General features: G+C 34.3%; 1 protein-coding gene across 1 annotated transcript; it reads left to right on the forward strand.

The window, feature by feature from the left end:
* The first annotated feature begins 1,139 nt into the window (after positions 1-1,139).
* On the forward strand, positions 1,140-11,407 carry LOC141293041 (uncharacterized). The gene is made up of 8 exons (XM_073825085.1): positions 1,140-1,271; positions 1,428-1,451; positions 4,233-4,250; positions 4,633-4,683; positions 7,939-8,889; positions 9,075-9,197; positions 9,313-9,348; positions 9,480-11,407. The coding sequence occupies exons 1-7, from the start codon at positions 1,235-1,237 to the stop codon at positions 9,318-9,320; spliced, it is 1,212 nt and encodes a 403-aa protein (XP_073681186.1). The 5' UTR covers positions 1,140-1,234; the 3' UTR covers positions 9,321-9,348; positions 9,480-11,407.
* Positions 11,408-21,977: the final 10,570 nt, after the last annotated feature.

Consider the following 21,977-nt stretch of genomic DNA (forward strand, 5'->3'; position numbering starts at 1 on the left):
GTACACCTGAATCTCGCGAGAAAAAGTGCTTCATCCTGGTAAATCTCGCCTACTCTTTTGTGGTGTTTGAGATTTCATGCATACTTTTTCTTCGCCTACTGCTTTTTGCCTACTAAATAGTATGGAAGTATGCGATTTCGGATGCAGCCTTTGCCTGGAGCGACCAAGCACCGCCCACTTCTTCTGTTTCTTCTTTCGTCTTTTTGATGTTTAATGTTGCATTACCGCCACCCAGGGGAGTTCCTAGACCTAAAGCTCTACTGGGGCACAGGCCCCCCATTACTCGTTAATTCAGTTGTTTCATGTAATTTAATGTCTTTATTTTGGGATTATCAATGTAAATTATAACTCAAATTTGAGATTTTACTGGGGCACAGCATATTTTTACTAGGGCACGTGCCCCAGTAAAAAGGGTCTAGCAACGCCCCACTGCAGTGTGCACCGGAGCTAGAAAGAGATAAACTATAAAGGAAAATAAAAAAAAAAAAAAAATTATTTGCCTCCTTCCTCCTCCTTCCCCTCCCCTTTTTTTATAATAATATTAATTTCCAAAGCTGTAAACTGTCTATCTGCGAGACCAGTGGCCTTTAGGAAGCTAAATAAATGTGCACTAATGTCATTTGACGTTTTTCCCAGTATTTCCTTAAAGTAAGCGAGTTCTTCTTCTTTTGGTGTTATTAACGGATGAGGGAAAACAGTGGATATTTTTGTTGCCCTTTTGCAAAATAGCCAAATATTTTATAGTAAGTTACAAATACATGAAACGAAGCTGCATACGCAGTTACTAGATGCAATATTCTGAGGAAGGGGCAGACCAGTGTGGCAGAGAACTGATATAACCTGAGCATCATTTACTAACTAACTAGTAACTATGTCGTACTTCGTACGCATAGAAGATGCCTCGAAAAAAAAATCGCTTAACATGATAAAGTCACCAAGAACATTTCGCGTAAGCGTGGTTTCAGTCGTTTCTACAATTTCTCCTGAAATTAGAGTAAATTATATCATCATGATTTTTAGCGATTTAGTCATTTGCTGTAGAGGTCGTACGCATATTTTACGCAGAAATTCGTACGTACGCACACTTAGTGAATCAGATCCAAAGTTTAGTTTCTTTCACTTTCGAATCGACCCTGTTTGCGGAAGATTGCCTCGGCCCAAAATCTGTTTATTTTGAGTTTTCTAACAGTTGACATTTTGTTACTTTTGTTTCATATTATTTATTCTCTGCAGTATGGCGAAGAGACGAAAACGCAAAAACAAAAGCAAAGGTAAGTAACCGTGTATAGTACTCTGTCTTGCTTTGAGAATGTGAGTAAGATATATTACAAGGGAATTCAATGGCACTAATTCAAGTAGTAGGCCTAGCTATTAAGACATTGCCTTTTTATTAACTCTTAATTTTGGCTGCTTGTTTTGTTGAACAGGTCGCGGTGATGAAAGTGAACTGAGTGAGTACGGTAGGACTACATGATCAAACATTTAAACATGTGTATCACTGTTAAATGAATATCCTTACTCCCCAGATTTATCCTTCAAATAATTAAGACAAAAAAATATGGTAGGGCAGGAAGAATAGGTTCCTATGCACCCACCTGGCAGTTTTTTGTAACCCTAATGGAGTTTAAGAATATTTGATGTTGCCAAGGTCAACTAATGTCCCATGGGGTTCGTTTACTGGACATCTTGAAATTATGTCATAGCAAGTGGTGGAAAACACAAATTTTCATAACTCCTGAAGTGAACCATACAACATGCAAAGACAAATGAACCAACTTTGTTATATAATTCTGACACCAGGAATCCAATGACATGATGCAACCACTCTTTGTTGGTAAAAAACAAACAAACAAAAAACAACAGAAAAAAAAAAACAGGCAAATACATTTTATAGGCTCATAAAAATTCATCTTTTGCCACTTTGTTCTGCAGTATAAATGTTGGGATAAGACTTTTATTGTGTTAGAATATAGAATCATATACATATCTATCATATTCCCAGGTCAATGGCACCAGATTTTTATACCTTATAAAAATATAAATACCCTTATATTTAGGAGAAACAGTTGGTAAAAGGTTTTAATGCTTTATAAGAGTCTTTATTTTGTTCTTTATACCATACAGACATAATGCAGTAAGCAAGTTTTGTTATGCCACAATATATACACATTAATTGTAAAATATTAAACATAAAACATGATCAAATAACATATATCTAAAGGCAAAACAAAGTAATGTATACAATTTTTAACAGATTATTGTTCTTATAATTGTAGCATATCTAACGATCAATGGTTGTAATCGTTGAATAAACATCACACACCGGACAATTAAAACACTTTGTGCACAGACACACGATAAGGCATATATTCTAAGCTCAACTTCGCTCGAAGCTGAAACATAATTACCTTGTTAAAAAGCTTTTGTGATCCGATAAAAACACTAATACATCTAGAGTCACTTTAACACAAAACTCATGAATATTCATGAATGCTCTGCCTAGTGACACAAAATATCTCAGACACCAAATATTTTAGAACACTGGTATGAGCTGTATCCCTTCTGGCCACAACCTTTTGAAAACGATGATGCATATTTAGTCATGTGACATATTTTACAAATAGATATTTACCTTGTACACTCTTCATATTACAGTCCTAAAATGATGACAAAAAATTTACTCAGTTGTTGTCCTGACTCATGCGGCAAAACATGAGGGCAGCTGCTTTTTACATTAAATATGAGTAAGCGATTGTTATATGTCTCTATGGGGAAAAAAATACATAACATATTGATCAGTGGAAAAAAAAAAGCCAACCCATGCAAAAAAAAAAAAAAAGTGCCAAAACAAATTAAAATAAAAAAACTTTGAGTAACCAAACAAATTGAATCCAGGCTTAAGCCTATAGTCCCAGGATAATATGAATGCCCGCACAGACACTTTCACTGATATATCACTAAAATATGTCATTACTTTGTCTAAAAAAAAAAGAAATCACACATGCAGATCTTTTTACCAAAGACACACTTGTAAAAGCTAACGTTAGTTAAATCATAGTTGAATAAATAGGAATAATTGAACTATGACCTTGGTGTAAACCTTGAATGTGGAACCAGGCTGTAAAGTATGATCGGTGATAAAGTAAGTACATCGCAAAGCCCACTTAAAAAAAAAACTTACAGCAGTGTTTTATATAACTATTTATATAACTATAAAAATATTTCTACTGTTTAAAATAACTGCTTTCTATTTGAATATATTTTAAAATGAAATTTATTTCTGTGATCAAAGCTGAATTTTCAGCATCATTAGTCCAGTCTTCAGTGTCACATGGTCCTTCAGAAATCAAAATTTTGGAATTATACAATTTAACACCTTTATTTAGCAAGGATGCTTTAAATTGATCAAAGATCAGTGATGATAAAGACATTTATAATGTTAAAAAAGATTTTTCTTTCAGATAAATTATGTTCTTCTGAACTTTCTATTAATTGAAAAACCTGAAAATAAAATCTACTCAGCTGCTTTAATAATAATAATAATAATAAATGTTTTTGAGCAGTAAATCAGAATATTAGAATGATTTCTGAAGGATCATGTGACACTGAAGTAATGATGCTAAAAATTCAGCTTTGAAATCACAGGAATAAAATACATTTTACTGTTGTTGTTGTTCTTTGGATTAAATAAATGCAGGCTTGGTAAGCAGATGAGACTTCTTTAAAAAAACATTAAAAAGTCTATTGACTGGTACGGTACTACAGTACAAAACATCTATAATGTCTAAATATAAATCCAAAAGTAAAACGTAAACGTTTATTACAGAGTGGAAATGGTAGGATAAATGAGCTCTCTCCATTTAGTTGTCATAATGAAAATATTATGATATTAATTTTAATAGTTTTTTTTTTTTTTCCTGGTGGCAGAAATCTTCAGTGAATTACCTCTATATAAGTAAAAGTGAAAAATATGGGGGGGTCTGATCAACACTGATCTTGCATACCCCTCATCAAATGTGCAGTTGCGCCCCTGTATATCCTACATAATGGTATTTTAATATAAAATAGCTAGTTTAATGTGAAAACTTCTCACATGATCTGAGAAAACTTAATGAAGGAATTTCTGAATTTCCAGATGAAAAGATTCATCATGTGAAAGATGTAATGAGTAAAATAGATGTATGTATTTTACAGTAAAATGAGTTCTAACACTTAAATATGTTTTATTACAGGTTCTCTTGTAGATAGTGGTAAGTAAACAGTTAATTTGGTAGTATTTTTTGACATTTGGCTCAAGAACCAGACTATTTGCTGTTTTTTTTTTTTTTTTTTTTTTTAGAGGCTTGGTAGCGTTATAGTATTGTGTTTTAGAGTAGTATTAACTCTATAATAATTTTAAACATAAAAAGATCCATACCAACATTTGTTTATGTTAAAAAAAATAAAAGAGTTGTATGAATAGTATTATATGTAGACAGCAACTGACTTCATATATTCAATAAATTTCACAAAAACAGCAGTTGGTTTAAACTCACGGAGCAAATATTATATGAAAGGCAAAATTGGAGGAAAGCATACACTGTTGAGTCTGGTAAAAATTTATCTGTTACATTTACAAGTTGTTTTCCTCAGTTTCACAGACATATACCAGCATAACAGCGGACCAAGAACAAGATCAATCAGGTGCATATTAATTTAGTTTCTTTGAAGTTGAATTATAAATTGTATTAAAATTGTTACTATAGTTTGGTAACAAGTATACCCGAGTTGCAATATTCATATTTGAATATTTACCATGAAAGTAAAATAATGAAACAAAAAAGCATGTTGAACTGCATTAACTGAAATGTCACACTGATGATGCAATGCATAATTTTTCCAGGCCTTGAAATTCAACATGTTTGTATATTTAAGTTGTAAACATTTCCACTATTGAAGGAACTGTATGTAGGAAATTTATTTCAGTTAATCATAAAATGGCCCTGACATGTCACTAGACATTAAGAAATCATGTTAATTTCAAATACTTATGTCACTGACAACAGTGGTCCGGCCAGGATATTGTCATTTAAAAGTGAGAGTTGCAGCCCACAACTGATGTTATTGTTGTCATTTTGTGTTTTGCTCTGAGGCTCCACCCTCCAGATATCTACTAATCACGAAGTCAGTAGAGTTTCGTCATCCGGGTTGTCAGCTCTGCTCTAGTTAAAGCTGGAGCTACGAATGTGTCGGATAAAACATGTATAACGTTACGAAACCTAAAAGACCTCGTTATGAATCCGAAATACGTCGTGACAAAGTCCGAAATAAAACAAGGATTTGTTTAGGAGATACCTTTGAAAGATGGAATAATAATCCATATCCCATATTCATATTCCAGTGCTTCTTTTCACCTGTAGAAAATTATGGGAACAGCCAGATGCAATGATATACAACCAGAATTCTGGAAATGTTGCGACGTTTTTTAAATTTTAATAAAATGAAAACTACAAGAATTTCAAAATCAAATGCCAATATTTTATTCACAATAAAACATCAAACACTTTCCCACTTTAACAGTCTTGGGCCAAAGGACACAATGGCGTTTCTGGACCATGTTCCTTTTTGCATGATAGAGCTTTAGTTGGCATGGCGGATTGTGTTTATTGACAGTGGTTTCTGGAACTATTCCTGGGCCCATTTAGTAATGTCAATGACACAGTCATGCTGATGAGTGATGCAGTGCCATCTCAAGGCCCAAAGACCACCGGCATCCAACAAAGGTCTTTGGCCTTGTCCCTTACGCAGTGATTTCTCCAGTTTCTCTGAATCTTTTGATGATGTTATGCACTGTAGATGATAAGATTTGCAAAGCTATTGCAATTTGACATTAAGGAACATTGTTTTTAAAGTATTCCACAATCTTTTTGTGCACTCTTTCACAGATTGGAGGGTCTCTGCCCATCTTTACTTCTGAGAGACTCTGCCTCTCTAAGACAGTGGTACTCAATTCTACTCAATTCCCTACTCTGCACAGATTGCATATATGCCTTATTTAACACACCTGATTGAGATCATCAGCTCATTAGGAGAGAAATCCATGAACTGCACTAACGAGCTGAAGATCTCAGGTGTGCTTAATAAGGGAGACATGCAAAAACTGCAGAGCAGGGGGGGCCCAGGACTTGAATTGAGAACCAGTGCTCTAAGACATCCCTTTTACAGTTATGCCCCGTTCCAGGCAACCCGTTACTCGTGTTTTTCCAACCTTCTACCCGTAAAAGTGCACCGGAACAGCAGTCAAACCCATGACTTCCCACTCGTGAACTCGTACTAGATCGATGTGTTCCGAGTTCCGAGTTCTGACGTGACATAGCCCGCGAAAAACCAAGGTGTTTATGCCCGGTGTTTATGCAAGTGGTACACAGTGAAAAAATAGCCTTTAGGACAATATAACGTTGCAAACAAATGAATAATAATGTAATAATAATAAATGCGCTCAGGCAGTTTGGGGTGACTTGCCTGGAACGCTACAAAGCGGTGAGTCGTGATTTGAAGTCGTGATTTACGAGCTAAAAAACCTGCCTGGAACGCAGCATTAATCATATTACAGACATCAGGTCCGTTAATAATTAACTTAATTAGTTGCTAGATGATCTCCCAGCAAAATCTTTTCAGCCCTTTGTCTGCCTTGTGCCAACTTTTTTGAGACCTGTAGCAGGCATTACATTTGTAATGAGCTTATTTTAAACATTTGTTATGTTATCTATGTTCTGTTGTGAATAAATATTGGCTCATGTGATTTAGAAGTCTTTTAGTTTTATTTTTACTTAAATTTAAAAAACGTCCCAACATTTCCGGGTTGTATTATGCATTATTTTATTTTATTCATAATTATATTATAATACATTACTTTATTATTTTACTTAATTTAAATCAAAGAAATTCAACTGGTAACAGAATACTTTGACACAAAGAGTACCAAATTAAAAGTGATTTAAATTCATATACAGTTTATATTATAATTCAAATGTAAGAGTTGGATTGGAGCTAAAGCAGCATTCTACATTTACATACAAATGAGGAATTATCCTACTTACCACTTGACCTGTGTTTGGTCTTCACATATCCACTGTATTCACACATGATGCAAAGTATACCAACTCTGAACAGAATTCACACTAACCAAACTCTTAACAACAATGGACTCTGCTCTACACTCAATGCTCTAAAACAGGGGTGCCCAACCCTGTTCCTGGAGAGCTACCATCCTACGAAGTTCAGCTCCAACCCTAATCAAACACACCTGAACCAGCTAATTAATCTCTGAGGTAGCACTTGATAATAACAGGCAGCTGTGTTGGAGCAGGGCTGGAACTAAAGTCTGCAGGTAGGTAGATCTCCAGGAACAGGGTTGGGCACCCCTGCTCTAAAAGCACCCCAAATAAAAGCATAGATTTCTTTGCCTACTGCAGTGTTTCTCAACCCTGGTCCTGGGTGCCTGCCATCACTGCACATTTTGTATGTCACCCTTATCTGACACCAGGGGCGCCGCTCGCAATTTTGGGCCCTATGACAAAATATGAGGTTTTCACACAAAAGCAGATCTCTGGGGGCCCCTAAAAGGCGTGGGCCCTTAGAATTGTCCTAACTTACCCCCCCTTAGTGGCGCCCCTGTCTGACACACTCATTTCAAGTTCTGCAGTTTCTTCTAATGAGCTCACATCAGGTGTGTTTGATTAGGGAGGCACACAATAGTGCAGTGTTGGGGGGCACCCAGGACCAAGGTTGAGAAACACTGTTTTTAATTATATCTTTAAATTTTTTTCTTCTGCAGATTTAGCTTTATGGTTTACATTATTTTTTTTAATTCCAATTGTGTTTGCAAATTAAAATTTCGTTTAGGCATGTTTAATGCTTTTGTCTACTACTGACATTGCTTTATTCACTTTTTAACAGATGAAACCATGACAGATGCAGCTGGATGGTCTACAGGCTCCATTGAAAAGCTGAGATTTATAGTGCTTGGAGGTGATGATGATCTTATGGATAAAGCTTGTGCCACAATCTTTAGGAAAAGAGAAAAAACAAATACATTTAGTTTTGGGAAATTAGAGCCTAGAAGTGCTCATGTTTGTGGACGACAAGTTTCTGTATTAAAAACTCCATTTAAATGGCTGGAACACTTGAAATCATACCTGTTTTTCCACAGGAAAGTCAAATCTATCAGAAATGAAATTGAGTCATTTGTATCAATGATGTTTCCTGGGCCTCATGCCTTTCTATTAGTGCATAGAGATCTAAAAAACTCTGGTAGCGAAGATTACCTTTTACGAGCGCTCAGTGAGGTGTTCGGGAAGGAGGTCTTGGACTATTGCATGGTATTATTTATGGATAGGGCTATACACAATGATCCAAAAAAGAACACCTGTTTGAAGATGTGTGAAAAAAGATACTGCCTTTTGCAGAACACTGACAGAAGTGTTAATGAATTGTTTAAAAAGATAAAGACAATGACAGACATCAAAGACAACAGTTTTTTTACACAGCATTTGGAGTTTTTCAGAAAAGCCAGCAATTATTTTCAGGTGGAGTATGAGGAAAAAGAGAATAAACTACGAAATGCATTAAGTGATTCCAAAGACCGAGAGAGTCAGCTAGAACATGAAAATGAGAAACTTCAAAGAGAAAAGGAACTGCTCAAAGACGAGAAAAAACAACTACAAAAAAATCTGACTGAAGCAAAAGTTAAAGAAGATTGTCTGCACGAAAAAGAGAGAGAACTGCATAAAAGAGTGAAGGAACTGGATGACAGAGAGAGGCAGCTGGAATTCAGAGAGAGAAAAGTGACACAGAGAGATGTGCGATCCAGAGAACTTCATCAGACCACAGTAGATACTCCCTCTGCTGGTGAGTATTTTAAACATCTGTTATCTGTACTGTCACTTATTATCAATTAATCCAGTAAAAATCCAGTATAAAAGATCTGTGTACGTAACCTTTTCAATGAATGCTCAGGTTTATGATTAAAAAAAAGATCCTCAGTAGAAAGAATTTTATACAGGAAATGCTAATCATTTGATATTTTTCTGTAGTATCAGGGGACAAAGACAGACCTCTAGATGAACATGAAGGAGGGGTTAGAGATGATTCACAAGCAAGTAAATTGCTTAAGAAACCTGTAAGACGAAACAGCAAGGATTTAAATCCACCTTATAGTAAGTAATGTATTTCAAACACAACATTGTTACACAATGTATATATCCCTAAAAATATTTACTAACTACTACAACATCAATAAGATACTGTCCTTAAAATTTTCTTTTTCCTTAGTGTCTTAAAGTGAGCATATGCCATGATTTCCCTGAGGTGAGTTTAAAGATTTTCTTGGTTTCTACATAAAAGGATAGTTCACCCAAAAATTAAAGTCTGTAATAATTTCCTCACCCTAATATTGTTCCAAACCTGTATGGTGACTTTTCACACTGTTTTTTTTCCAGACTGGAAATTCATGGTGACCACATCTGCCAAGCTCTAAAAAGGACCAAAAACACCATGAAGTATCACTACAGTCGTCCATCCAACATAACTTATATTTCAAGTCTTTATATACTTTGTGTAGTAACAGACTGAAATCCATAGCATTCAAATGTGGCTACAGAATGCAAGATCTCAATAGTGGGGCAGAGACGTTTGGCGGGATAGATGCTCAAAGGATAAAGGGGGCATATAGAAGGCTTTGAATTGGGCTGTGCTCAAAATACAGCAATATATTGTTGTATTGATACAGATGCTTCTGTGTTGATACAGCAGCTATTGCTGTGACGCAGTTGAAAAAGAATCACAGAACAGAAAAAAAAAATGTAAGTTCAAAAGTTAAAGAAGATTTTCTTTGCCCCTATTAATTACACTAGGATTAGAAACGCAAGTGTCTTAAGTTGTCCAAACCTTAACCTTTTAACTGCCCCACCAAGAAAAAGGCAATGGAAAAAATTTTTGTTTGCATTTTTTATGTCTTTATGTCACTAATAACCACACTCAATGTTTTTTTTTTTCTATAAATCCCATCATTTTTTAAATATTGACCTCTACCAAACGGTTGATATGTCACTTAATGGTAAAGGAACTGGAATTCATACTTATACTATGAAAATCTGAAAATATGAACTATAACACTAATTTATTTAAAATTATAATCAAAAAAATATTTTTGTATATTGAATCTTCTTTATTTATTGAAGTATGCCATTAAATATTTCAGGTTTTCATTTTATCACGGAAATTATGTTTTCTTGTTGTTAATACCAATAAAAAAAAACTCTAGTACTAAACTTTGTTTTGTTTTGTAACTAAAAGTAACAAAACAAAAGACATTACATTCTTTCTGCATTAAAAAAATAAATAAGTTATAATAATAATAAAATAAAAAAACAGCAAAAGATAATATAATGGCATTTTAGGCTTTTATGTTTCAAGAAATACGCCGGCAAGTGTGGCAGTGCAACAGAATTTTTGTTTCTAGATAAATGAACATTTCTTTGTAAACCAGCAATGTTGTGTAGTGTAAACCAACATTAGAAACAATCTTTCAAACAATATAAAAAACTAATGATTGTAAAACTTTTCAGCATCATCTCTTGACAGTGAGAGTGCGCATTCTTTTACCATAGAAACTGTTGTAAAAAAAACAAAACAAACAAAAAAACAACAAACAAATAAATAACAATCTTAAAATGTTAATGTTAATACACCAGTATTTGTCATGTATCTGCAACTGATCATTATGTTTTTCAAACATTATTTCTATGATTTCATTATATTTACTTAAAAAAATATCCAAAAGTGGCAAAAAAGACATACTTAAGAAATGATCTAAGTATATTCATGAGGCAATAACAATAGCTGTGTCATATTCATAACTATGAATGATCAGAAGTTTATATTTATCAGCAAATAGTCCATTCTGACTGCAGAAAAGGATGATTTGAAAACATTAGCTTAGCATTTCTACCTTTACCGTAAAGTGACAAATCAACCGTTTGGTTGAGCACATTTTTGAAAAATTATTGAAAACATACTGATTTTTTTTTTGTCAACAAGCAACATAATTTTGTAAAGTTAGGGCTCCTACAGTGTAATATGTCAAAAAAATATGCTTAGCTTGCAAAATTTCACCAAAAACAGTTCACATGGCAGGAGTGATTTCTTTGATTCTGACATCCATGAGAGAAGGAGTGTTGTCACAAGTACTGCTGATGGACATAATGACATCTAGTGGAATTTTTTGGCATAACATAGCTCAACCAGATGGTAGAGATGGCTCAATCAGCTTAAGTTAAGTTAGGTACTCCTCTTAATAAAATATAGTGACTCAAAATGTGCTCAACCATTTGGTCGAGCGGGCAGTTAAAGGGTTTAAAGCTTTTTTTTTTCTGTTATACAGAATAATAAAGAACATATATTAGTAAACTGTGTGTAGGACATGGTCATTATTCAAAATTCATAGATATTATTTTATTACATTACATTTACATTATTAATTAAATTTCCAAACAAATATTTTTGTTTACAGGCTATGGTGAGTTTGCTGTTGTAAACACTACTGTTGCTGTTGTAGGAAACAAACTTTTTTTTTTTTTTTACACCCGTGAAACTTTTTTCCCTCAAACAGCAAGAAGGAAGTGAACATGCACCTTTGTTTATATTGCTGTGTGCTGTGCGTAGCTGCAGCTAAAGTTACCTCTACAGCTAAGGTTTAGCAATGTAAACAAAACAAAAAAGTGATTTTTAGTACTTGTTCTAATTACTTGGTTAAAATCAGCAGAAACAACTAAATACTTGTTTTTGTCTTATTTTAACTTATTTCCATTATGTTCAGTACACGTAAATTTGTAAAAATTAATTGAGCTTAATAATTTTGTTGGAACTACATGAATAATTTTTGTTGACACAACTAACCGAAAAGTGCATGTGTAATTCCTAGCATGCTTTGCATGGGGTCGAATTAAGAAGCAAAAAAAAAAAAAAAAAAAAAAAAGGTAATTTTAAGTGTTTTAAAATTACTTGTTCTTATATATGTAATGAGTTATTTTTGAAAGAGGTTTGGAGATTTGAAAAGTTTTGAGGTTACCACTGTTCAGAAGAGTATAGCGCTATCGCAAGCCGTTTTAGCATTTAAACCTTTGTTCAGACTATCCATAACTATATTTGCAGATATCTCTAATTGTATTTTGACGAGTGATAATTATAATTTGACTAGTCAGAATGACAATTAGAGATATCTGCAAATATAATTGCACTAGTAAGAAATCGGATTTAAGATATCTGTAAACATATTTTGACTAGTCAAAACTTAATTTAAGATATCTGTAATGGTGTTATAGATATATTTAAACGACGCGTCATATATCCGCAAAGGTAATTAGAGATATCTCTAATTCCGTTTCGACTAGTCCCAAATATATTTGAAGATATCTGCATTGTATTTACTCCTAGTCGAATCTCCTGTTGCGTGACGTGAAACTACGTTTCCTCAGCACCGCCCACAGTCAGTGTTGCCAGATTGGGCGGGTTTCCGTCCAATTTGGCTTCTTTTGATCGGCTTGGACCGGAGAATAAGGCATTGGGCGGATAGACAAAATTTGGGCTGCTTTAAAAAAAAAAAAAAGCCCAATCAGCCGCTTTTTACTTCGCTTTTATCATTAGTCATGTTATTTTAATATGTTCGAGCTCAAAGTATCACAGTAATATAATGTGTAGTGCAGTCATCAACTCATTTTTGCTTAGCGCAACCCTAACTGGTTTAGTTTAACAGAGACCTGTCAATCAATTTACGTCTTTGAGATGTGATGACTTGTGAGTAACGGGGTTTTGACGCTATAACGGGCAAGATTTTGAATATGCAGCTCATTTATTCATTTTAAGTAGCCTAATTGCGATGGCAAAGTGGCCTAAATATAAGTTACACGATAAAAAGTCTAAGTGACTCAAATCTCACATCGTGGATTATACGTGGTGAGAGATGAATAGAAGACTTATAAATATAATTGTAACTGAAATAAGAAAACAATTTAATGAACAGTTAATTAAAAAAAAAAACTGAATATGGGAATGATGAGTCAGAAGATCTTTTACACCGTCCAGACTACTCTGGTAAACTTGGCTTTGGCTGCTGGACTAAACAACAGTTTATGTTCTGCATATTTTGCATTATGTTCTGAAATGTGTACTTCATGAAATACATGCTCTGTCTGAAGATAAGGCACAAGACAAGGTTTAGCACATTATTGTTGGTAATTGTTCTTATTATTTTATTTTTTCTGTTCGATTATCATACAGTATACATCAATGAATAACGCATTTTTGGCTGTCGTGGGTGTGTGCATGAACGTAAATGCCAGCTACATAACATTTGTTTCTAATCACTTTATTGTGCACTTTTTGCACAGAAATTTGCATATTTTTACTGTGGACATTGAAAATGATGCATGTGTTTTTCCAAGGGTTAAAGTCATCGGTTAATTGACCTTATGCACGGAATACTTCATTGTTTAGTCAAGCCAGCTAAGTCATTTCAGGTCAACTGTACTATACCGTAATATGAGCGTACTTTGGTCGTTTTCTCTACATAATACATTCACAATCGAAGAAAAGTGTTGTTTATCTAAGAGGACTAAACGTCCATGTATACTGTTTCAAGAATGACAAATGCCAGTTTAAAAAAATTCGCGAGTAAATCGGCTAAATATGCGCGAGTCATTGCTATAATTGACAGTAATAACCGGACAAACATCTGACAAGCTGATGTCGAAAAAAAGAGCTTAAATGATTCAGATTAAATACAGAGTAACAAAACTACAGCAGTAACAGCAGTGTTGGTTAAATGTAGGCTATTTATTAGATTTTACAGTTCAAGATAAAACTTAAAAGATAAAAAGATTACTAAAAAGATTACATTTTTAAAAGATTCAATTTTATAAAGTATTTCAAATTCCTATCGATTCTTATTGAGTGCATTATTTAATTATTATCCCATAAATATTTAACATATTTGTAGTGAACTATATTAGTATTTAAATAATTCACCCTTATAGGCTGTTTGTGTGTGAGCTTAATGATTTTCTGCACTTGCTATACTATATACTTAAGGGCGGTAAAAGTAATACAATTTATTATAGGCTACTAGTAATTTTATAATAAATCGAAAAGCAAGACGTCTTGAAAATAGAGGGAGTTTGAAAGGCAGCTGCATAATAAATAATCCTCTGCTGCCATCTATTGGTTGCGGTAATTCCATATTATTTTTGCCAAAAAAAAGACGTTTTCTGTGAAAAGTCATTTTTTTCCGATGCGGTTTTTATGAATGAAAAGTGAGTCCTTAAGTACATTTTATTTCACAGCTGTAGAGTTAGAAAATAATAAAAGATTTTAAAAATTTGTTCATGACTATGAAGGCAAGTTAGTGATTATCAAAAATATGATTAAGATGTCCTTGAAGAGAAATATCCTAGCTAGCTAACGTTAGCATAAACACATTATGATGGTGTTTAGCTGTCAGCATTTAAATGCACAACTATGCAGATAGGGAGAGTACGGGATTGCCAGGCTCCGCATGTAAATTATTTAGCTATTTAAATTATGTTGTTAAATAAAATGAAACTGAATTTTCATGCCGCTTACATTGTTTATTATGTTGCAATTATATTTTTTCTCAGTTTCTGATAAGAACGAGGCAGTAGATGAGTCTCACGAGTGTACACCTAAAATATAACACGTATAAAATGATCTTCAGCTGAAGTTTACGAGCTGGCTTATCTTTATGCGGAAGTTCTAAAGAACGCTCTGTGCATAAGGTCAATTTCCACTTTGAAAAGATTTTTGGACATTGTAAGCATATTTTTTTGTAAGCATATACTGTTTTGATCCATATTCCTGTGAAATTGATTTATCTTTATTTTATTTTGTCATTATTCTTTTTTTAAAGAGATAAAAATGGTCCTTATCAACCTTGACATGGCAATACAATTCTATCACATTATTTTGGTGAGCTTTTGGGCTGGAAATCGTCAACCCGATCTGGCAACACTGCTTAAAGATTAAGGCGGGGCTTAGCAAAGGGGTGGTTTGAGTACACAATTAAGATATCTATAAAGTAATTTTGACTAGTCAGAATGTTAATTCTAGATATCTACATTCAAATTCTTCCTAGTCACAAAGCTGAATGCGGATATCTCCAAAGAAAGATCCTCCTAGTCGAAAATCTGATTGAGATATCCAGAATTAAATTGCAGATATCTTTAAATAAGTTTTGACTAGGAAGAATTCCAATTCAAGATATCTCTAATCAAGTTTTGCCTAGTCAAAAATCCAATTCAAGATATCTACAACTGTAATTCAACTAGTAGTAAATTATTTACAGATATCTACAAATGTATTTGTGGAATGACTTTTAAAATGACGAATTAAAGATATCTCCAATTGAATTACAACTAGTAAAAAAACAGTTAGAGATATCTTGAATTATAATTTGTACTAGTGGCAACTCAATTAGAGATATCTCTAATTTCATTGTCACTAGTAAAAATGTAATTAGAGATATCTCTAATTAAAGTTCTGCCTAGTGAAAATTCATTTATAGATATCTTTAATTACAATTTCTACTAGTCAAAACTCATTTGTAGATATCTGAAAATATTTTCCAATGGAAGTTAATGGAACAATATGACTAGTCATAAAAGCATTAGAGATATCTCTAATGGATATTACGACTAGTCACAATAACATTGTAGATATCTTGATTGCAATTATGACGAGTCAAAATTGCAGGATAGATATCTGGAATTGGAATTATGACTAGTCAAAACAGAATTATGACTAGTAAGGAAAAGTGTATTTAATGCTAAAACGGCTTGCCATAAAACGGCTTGCGATAGACTAGGAAGAATTTGAATGTAGATATCTAGAATTAACATTCTGACTAGTCAAAATTATTTTATAGATATCTTAATAGGGGTTATGCCCAACAGGCTTCCGTTTTCTGCTAAACAGGTCTCGTTGCTTCCGGTTCCCGCGTTTTGCATATCCCTCTTTAAATATGAACATGATTTACTCAAGATTCATTCAAAGTAGACACTAAAAATGATCATAACCAATGTCCATCACATATGTGGATTGATATATAAACGTTTTAAATTTTTATTCTTTTCACTAACATTTATATATAAATATCGAATGAAACGTCCACAATAAACAGCTGGCTTGTTTAACTGATTACCTTAAAAGTCCGTCGATATCGCCATTATTTATTACGGCTATTAACACGTTCTCCGACAAGCGGAAGCAATGAGACCTGTTTTCCGGGGTTGGTCATGTGACGTTCGGCATAAAAGGTACGTTCGAGATGCACTACACTAGCCTGCCGCCGGCTGGCGAGAGCAGCCGCTTGCAGTCGGGGGAGGAGTAAAGAGACGGCAGTCAAGTCGGACACTTATAGAGGATGAAACTGTATTCCAAACATACAAAAAAAAAAAAGGAATAAAGAAGAAATGAAACTACATAAGATAAATAAATAAAATAAAAACGTTTCCCTATCATTTATTCTATACAATCGTTTTGCTTTTTTTGTTGATCATATCAAGTATGTGAGTTACTTTAATGTAATGCAATATGACGTTTATTATTTGCATCTTGGTTTTGTAGTTAGCTATAGGACATTTTTCAAATATAAGCAGTTTATTCAGTGTAGTGAAGCCTCTCACAGCATCCATTAAAAAAAAAACGGCCTCTGGTTGACCAGTTTTTTTCCCCCAAACTTTACTCTTATACAATAAGAATATATATTTACCATATCGCCTAATCTTCATTTTCATCAATAATGTTTTGTTTGAATATTAGATATTCGTTATAAAGATGGATTCCATACAGGAACTTATTTAAGAAAAAAACACGCAGCACACGTCGTGCTTGTCGTCACATAATCTGACCAATGAGAATAAAGTGTGTCGTCATCAAGGCTTTCGCAGCCGATTTTAAGCAGCTGCAGCGCCTGACCTCTGCGACTGCTCTCGTTTTGCTCTCACGGTACTTTGATGGCACACGTGATCGAAAGGCGGCTGCAGCGCCGATCAAAGTCGGACAAATGATCTTAGGTGCGTTCGAGATGCACTACACTAGCCTGCCGCCGGCTGGCGAGAGCAGCCCCTTGCAGTCGGGGGAGGAGTAAAGAGACGGCCGTCAGGTCGGACACTTATAGGTTTCCGTAGTGTGCTGAAACATTTTTCTTAGCAGTATACTTTAATTTGAACTCTTAAACAATAAGAATATATGTTTACCATATCGCCTAATCTTCATTTTCATCATTAATGTTTTGTTTGAATATCAGATATTCGATATAAAGATTGATTACATACAGGAACTTTTTTAAGAAAAAACACGCAGCACACGTCGTGCTTGTCGTCACATAATCTGACCAATGAGAATAAAGTGTGTCGTCATCAAGGCTTTCGCAGCCGGTTTTAAGCAGCTGCAGCGCCTGACCTCTGCGGCTGCTCTCGTTTTGCTCTCACGGTACTTTGATGGCACACGTGATCGAAAGGCGGCTGCAGCGCCGATCAAAGTCGGACAAATGTTCTTACCAGAATGCATTGTTTTGTAAGGCGGCAGCCGATTTCTGGCGGCGCCGCATGAAGTCGAACGCACCTCTTACCAGAATGCATTGTTTTGTAAGGCGGCAGCCGATTTCTTGCGGCGCCGCATGAAGTCGAACGCACCTAATACAATGCAGATATCTTCAAATATATTTTGGGACTAGTCGAAACGGAATTAGAGATATCTCTAATTACCTTTGCGGATATATGACGCGTCGTTTAAAGATATCTATAACACCATTACAGATATCTTAAATTGAGTTTTGACTAGTCAAAATATGTTTACAGATATCTTAAATCCGATTTCTTACTAGTGCAATTATATTTGCAGATATCTCTAATTGTCATTCTGACTAGTCAAATTATAATTATCACTCGTCAAAATACAATTAGAGATATCTGCAAATATAGTTATGGATAGTCTGAACAAAGGTTTAAATGCTAAAACGGCTTGCGATAGTAAAAAAACAGTTAGAGATATCTTGAATTATAATTTGTACTAGTGGCAACTCAATTAGAGATAGGCTATCTCTAATTTCATTGTCACTAGTAAAAATGTAATTAGAGATATCTCTAATTACAGTTCTGCCTAGTGAAAATTCATTTATAGATATCTTTAATTACAATTTCTACTAGTCAAAACTCATTTGTAGTTATCTGAAAATATTTTCCAATGGAAGTTAATGGAACAATATGAATAAAAGCATTAGAGATATCTCTAATGGATATTACGACTAGTCAAATTAACATTGTAGATATCTTCAATGCATATTATGACTAGTCACAATAACATTGTAGATATCTTGATTGCAATTATGACTAGTCAAAATTGCAGGATAGATATCTGGAATTGGAATTATGACTAGTCAAAACAGAATTATGACTAGTAAGGAAAAGAGTATTTAATGCTAAACGGCCTTCCATAGAAACACGGCAAGTCGCAAACTATGACGGTACCGGCGACAGCCAATGAGCGTTTGATTATCGCTGCCGTTAATTATTCTGGCCAATGAATAGTAGGGAGCCGTTTCCCGGTCCAATTTGAATATGCTGCTGATCGGCTTCTTGTACAGTCTGCTTCGGTCGCTCCTCAAGCAACGGCTTTCACGTGGATTATTTTACGTCTGACTGTTTAATTCATATTTTGAGCGAGTTTTGGTTGTGGGATGAAGATTGAGAACAAACAAACGCGAATATGGACTTTTTCCAGCAGCTAAAGATCATGCAAACTGCAAAAGGTAAGTACCCTTTACTATTATATAAAGTTCTATAGACCGTAACGCTAGTTATATTAAGAGACAGTTTACGGAAGTGATATACTAATCGCGATTACATATCTTAATATCTTACCAGTGTGTGCTACTGTGTTTTGTTAGTATGAGCTAATAGGCTACTGTTAGCTGCGGCTAGGCAGTAACATTATATTTATGTCTTGCTGAATATATGTAGTGAAAGAAATCTGCACCTCACTTGAATAGTCAAATACAGACAGTTTACTTAAGTACTTGCCTTTGTATTAGTCCTATTGTTTGTAACGTTACTTTGCTACTTTGATCGTATGTTGAATGAAATACAATATAATAAATAACTATTCTGTAATATATTAGTGTTGTGAAATAATATGGTCATATCGTGCACCCATGCTAGTTTTAAGATCAAACTCACAAAATGTGACAGAACTTCAAAATGAGTAACCTGAGAACACTGTTTTGTGAACTCATCTGACAGAGAGAGGACCTGAGTGAAAGCATGATCATTGGACTCCATGGAGAAGAATACTAGATGTAAACCAGGATTTTGGATCAGCTGTGCAGATTTGGTTTGGAGCTGGTGAGTACATTTTTGCAAGCCCATGTCTGTCAGTAAGTAGAAAGTGTTTTATCAAGCAAATACATTTTAATGTAATTGATTGCTTGTGTGTGTGTGTTTCCCCCTTATGATCCTGAAGTTTTGGGAATGAAAATCTTCTACATGATCTTCAGAGGAAGTAAGTATTCATTTCTAACATTAAGATTCTGCATCATGTCATTCTTAACATTAAGACACACTAGTAGTAGTACTAGTGATTTAGTGATTAGTACTAGTTCTAGTACTAGTACTAGAACACTAGTATTTTAACTACCTTAACTAATAGTTTAAACTTAGTTATTTCTATCATTTGCTGTAGTGTGTCAGTATGAAATATCAGTTTACATTTCCAAGCGTTCATTTTGCCATTAATTATAATAATCAGTGACACAAGGAGTATGAAAACAGACAGTGCTTCACACAGAGGTCTAATCTCATCATCTAAATCCAGAAGAACTGTGGCAACATCTCCAAGATGCTTAAAGAAACCTACCAGCAAAGCAGTACTGTTAAAAGTTTTAAGCACTTGTGTACAAATTCTGTAAAATGAGAATGTTGATAAAATATCATAAATGTCAAAATTGTTATGTTTTCTTTATCAATTAACTTCTTTTGACCATCATCTTGTGTTTAAAGCAGCTTTTGCACTAGGTGCACTTTAGTTTAGATAGTTTTTCAGGTTTGCAGGTGGGTCTCTTGTAGGGCTGGGTATCGAGTTCGATACTTTTTAAGCACAGACCGAATTGTCTCGATACTATCGAGTATCGAAAAAATCATTTTCGTTCGGTACCAAATTTCGATACCCAAGGATATAATCTTGTCAACGTCAGTGAGCTAGAAAACGTGCGGTATCTTTAACGTGCCCGGATCAAATGCTGGTGATTAGCTGTGGCGAGACTGCCTTGAAAATCAATAGTTTACGGCGGTTACGCCCACTCGCCCAGAGCTTGTCAAATGTGAGGCTGTAATGTACACTATACTTTAAAGCATAGCATAAATTTAACGCAAACGATGTATAAGCGATCAAAAGTATTGCTACATTATGCCAATATTGACGGCAACAGTGTGTGATGCAATATTTGTAAAAAGGTTATCGCGTCCAAGACTGGCAACACGTCAAATATGAGAAAACACCAGACACATTCTGTCGGATACAATTCTGGCGCCTCAGTCTCAATATAGTCTCAGTATAGGTACAACGTGACATACATTCACATCAAACGATAACTCAGCGGCAGAGCTGCACTCACGCAGGGGCATAATTTTCACTGAGGACACGCTTTTCAAAATCCCGTTTGTGTCCTCCCTCTTTCAAAAGGTTTTGTTAAAGTAATCTCTTGTATATTGTAGAATGCACGCTCATCTCCGCCGAGTTTCGCGTGATCGTTGAAACGAAACCAAAAGTAAGAAGCGCACACGCATTTAAAGCTATTTTAATACCCCACGTTTAGAGAACGACTCCCCAATGCGCGCAAATTAGGCTACATAAAATATTGAAGCTGTTATTAGTATGTGGGCTAATAAATTAGTTGTCTATTAATAGCTCTGTATCATGCTTGAAGATTCGGTCTCTGTTTGCACTTTGAATTTTGAAAGAGTAGCCTATTTTGATTATGGTTGTATTTATTGTCTACACGACTAAGAAAGAACTGTGTCGTTTATTTTTTGTTATTTATAATATATTTTGTCATTTATTTAGATTTTAATCTAAATGCAGTGGTTGCCTCTAATTTAAATGGCTGTACCTATAATAGAGAAAATAAAAACATACTGTTCATGTACTCATATTATCATTCATTCTTGTCCCTTGCTTAAGGTGTAAACTAAATATATTAAAAAGGCTTTCAGAATCAGCCCATTTGCTTGTAAAACATCGGCAATCAAAATCGACCATGAAGAATCAATATCGGTCCTACATGCTCATTTTTCTGAAGAAGAACTGTTGAGTGATTTCAGGTGATCTTAAAAGGTTAGTTCACCAAAAAAATGAAAATTCTAAAATCATTAATAACTCACCCTAATGTTGTTCCAAACCCATAAGACCTTTGTTTATCTTCAGAACACAAATGAAGATCATTTGGATTTAATCCAAGATCTTTCTGATCCTCTTATATTTACTGGATATGCATTTTCAATGCCCAGAAAGGAACCAAAAACATAGTCAAAATAAGTCAATGTGATATAAGTGGTTCAATCATAATTATATGAAGCTGCGAGAATACTTCTGTGTGCAAAGTAAACAAAAATAACTTTATTCAAAGATTTATCTATGGGAGGATCAGAAATCCAAAATATCTTCATTTGTAGATAATTAATGACAGAATTTAAATTTTGGGGTGAACTAAACCTTTAAGCAGCAGTGAGTCTCACAAATACTTAAATCTGATTGAGTTAAAACTGTTTGAACTTTATTAAAAAAACATTCACTGATATATTGTCTTAACTACACTTTGTTCATTTTGTGCTTTTGTTCCTTTGTTTATTGGTCTTAGAGATAAGCCTGAT

The sequence above is a fragment of the Garra rufa genome, chromosome 19, assembly GCF_049309525.1.
Source record: "Garra rufa chromosome 19, GarRuf1.0, whole genome shotgun sequence".
Lineage (NCBI taxonomy): Eukaryota > Metazoa > Chordata > Actinopteri > Cypriniformes > Cyprinidae > Garra > Garra rufa.

Excerpts from the sequence above, each read along its gene's own strand:
- LOC141293041 (XM_073825085.1), top strand. The coding sequence starts at position 1,235 with ATGGCGAAGAGACGAAAACGCAAAAACAAAAGCAAAG. Across the intron at positions 1,272-1,427 it reads ACGCAAAAACAAAAGCAAAG|GTCGCGGTGATGAAAGTGAA; the intron begins GTAAGTAACCGT and ends TTTGTTGAACAG. Across the intron at positions 8,890-9,074 it reads AGTAGATACTCCCTCTGCTG|TATCAGGGGACAAAGACAGA; the intron begins GTGAGTATTTTA and ends ATTTTTCTGTAG.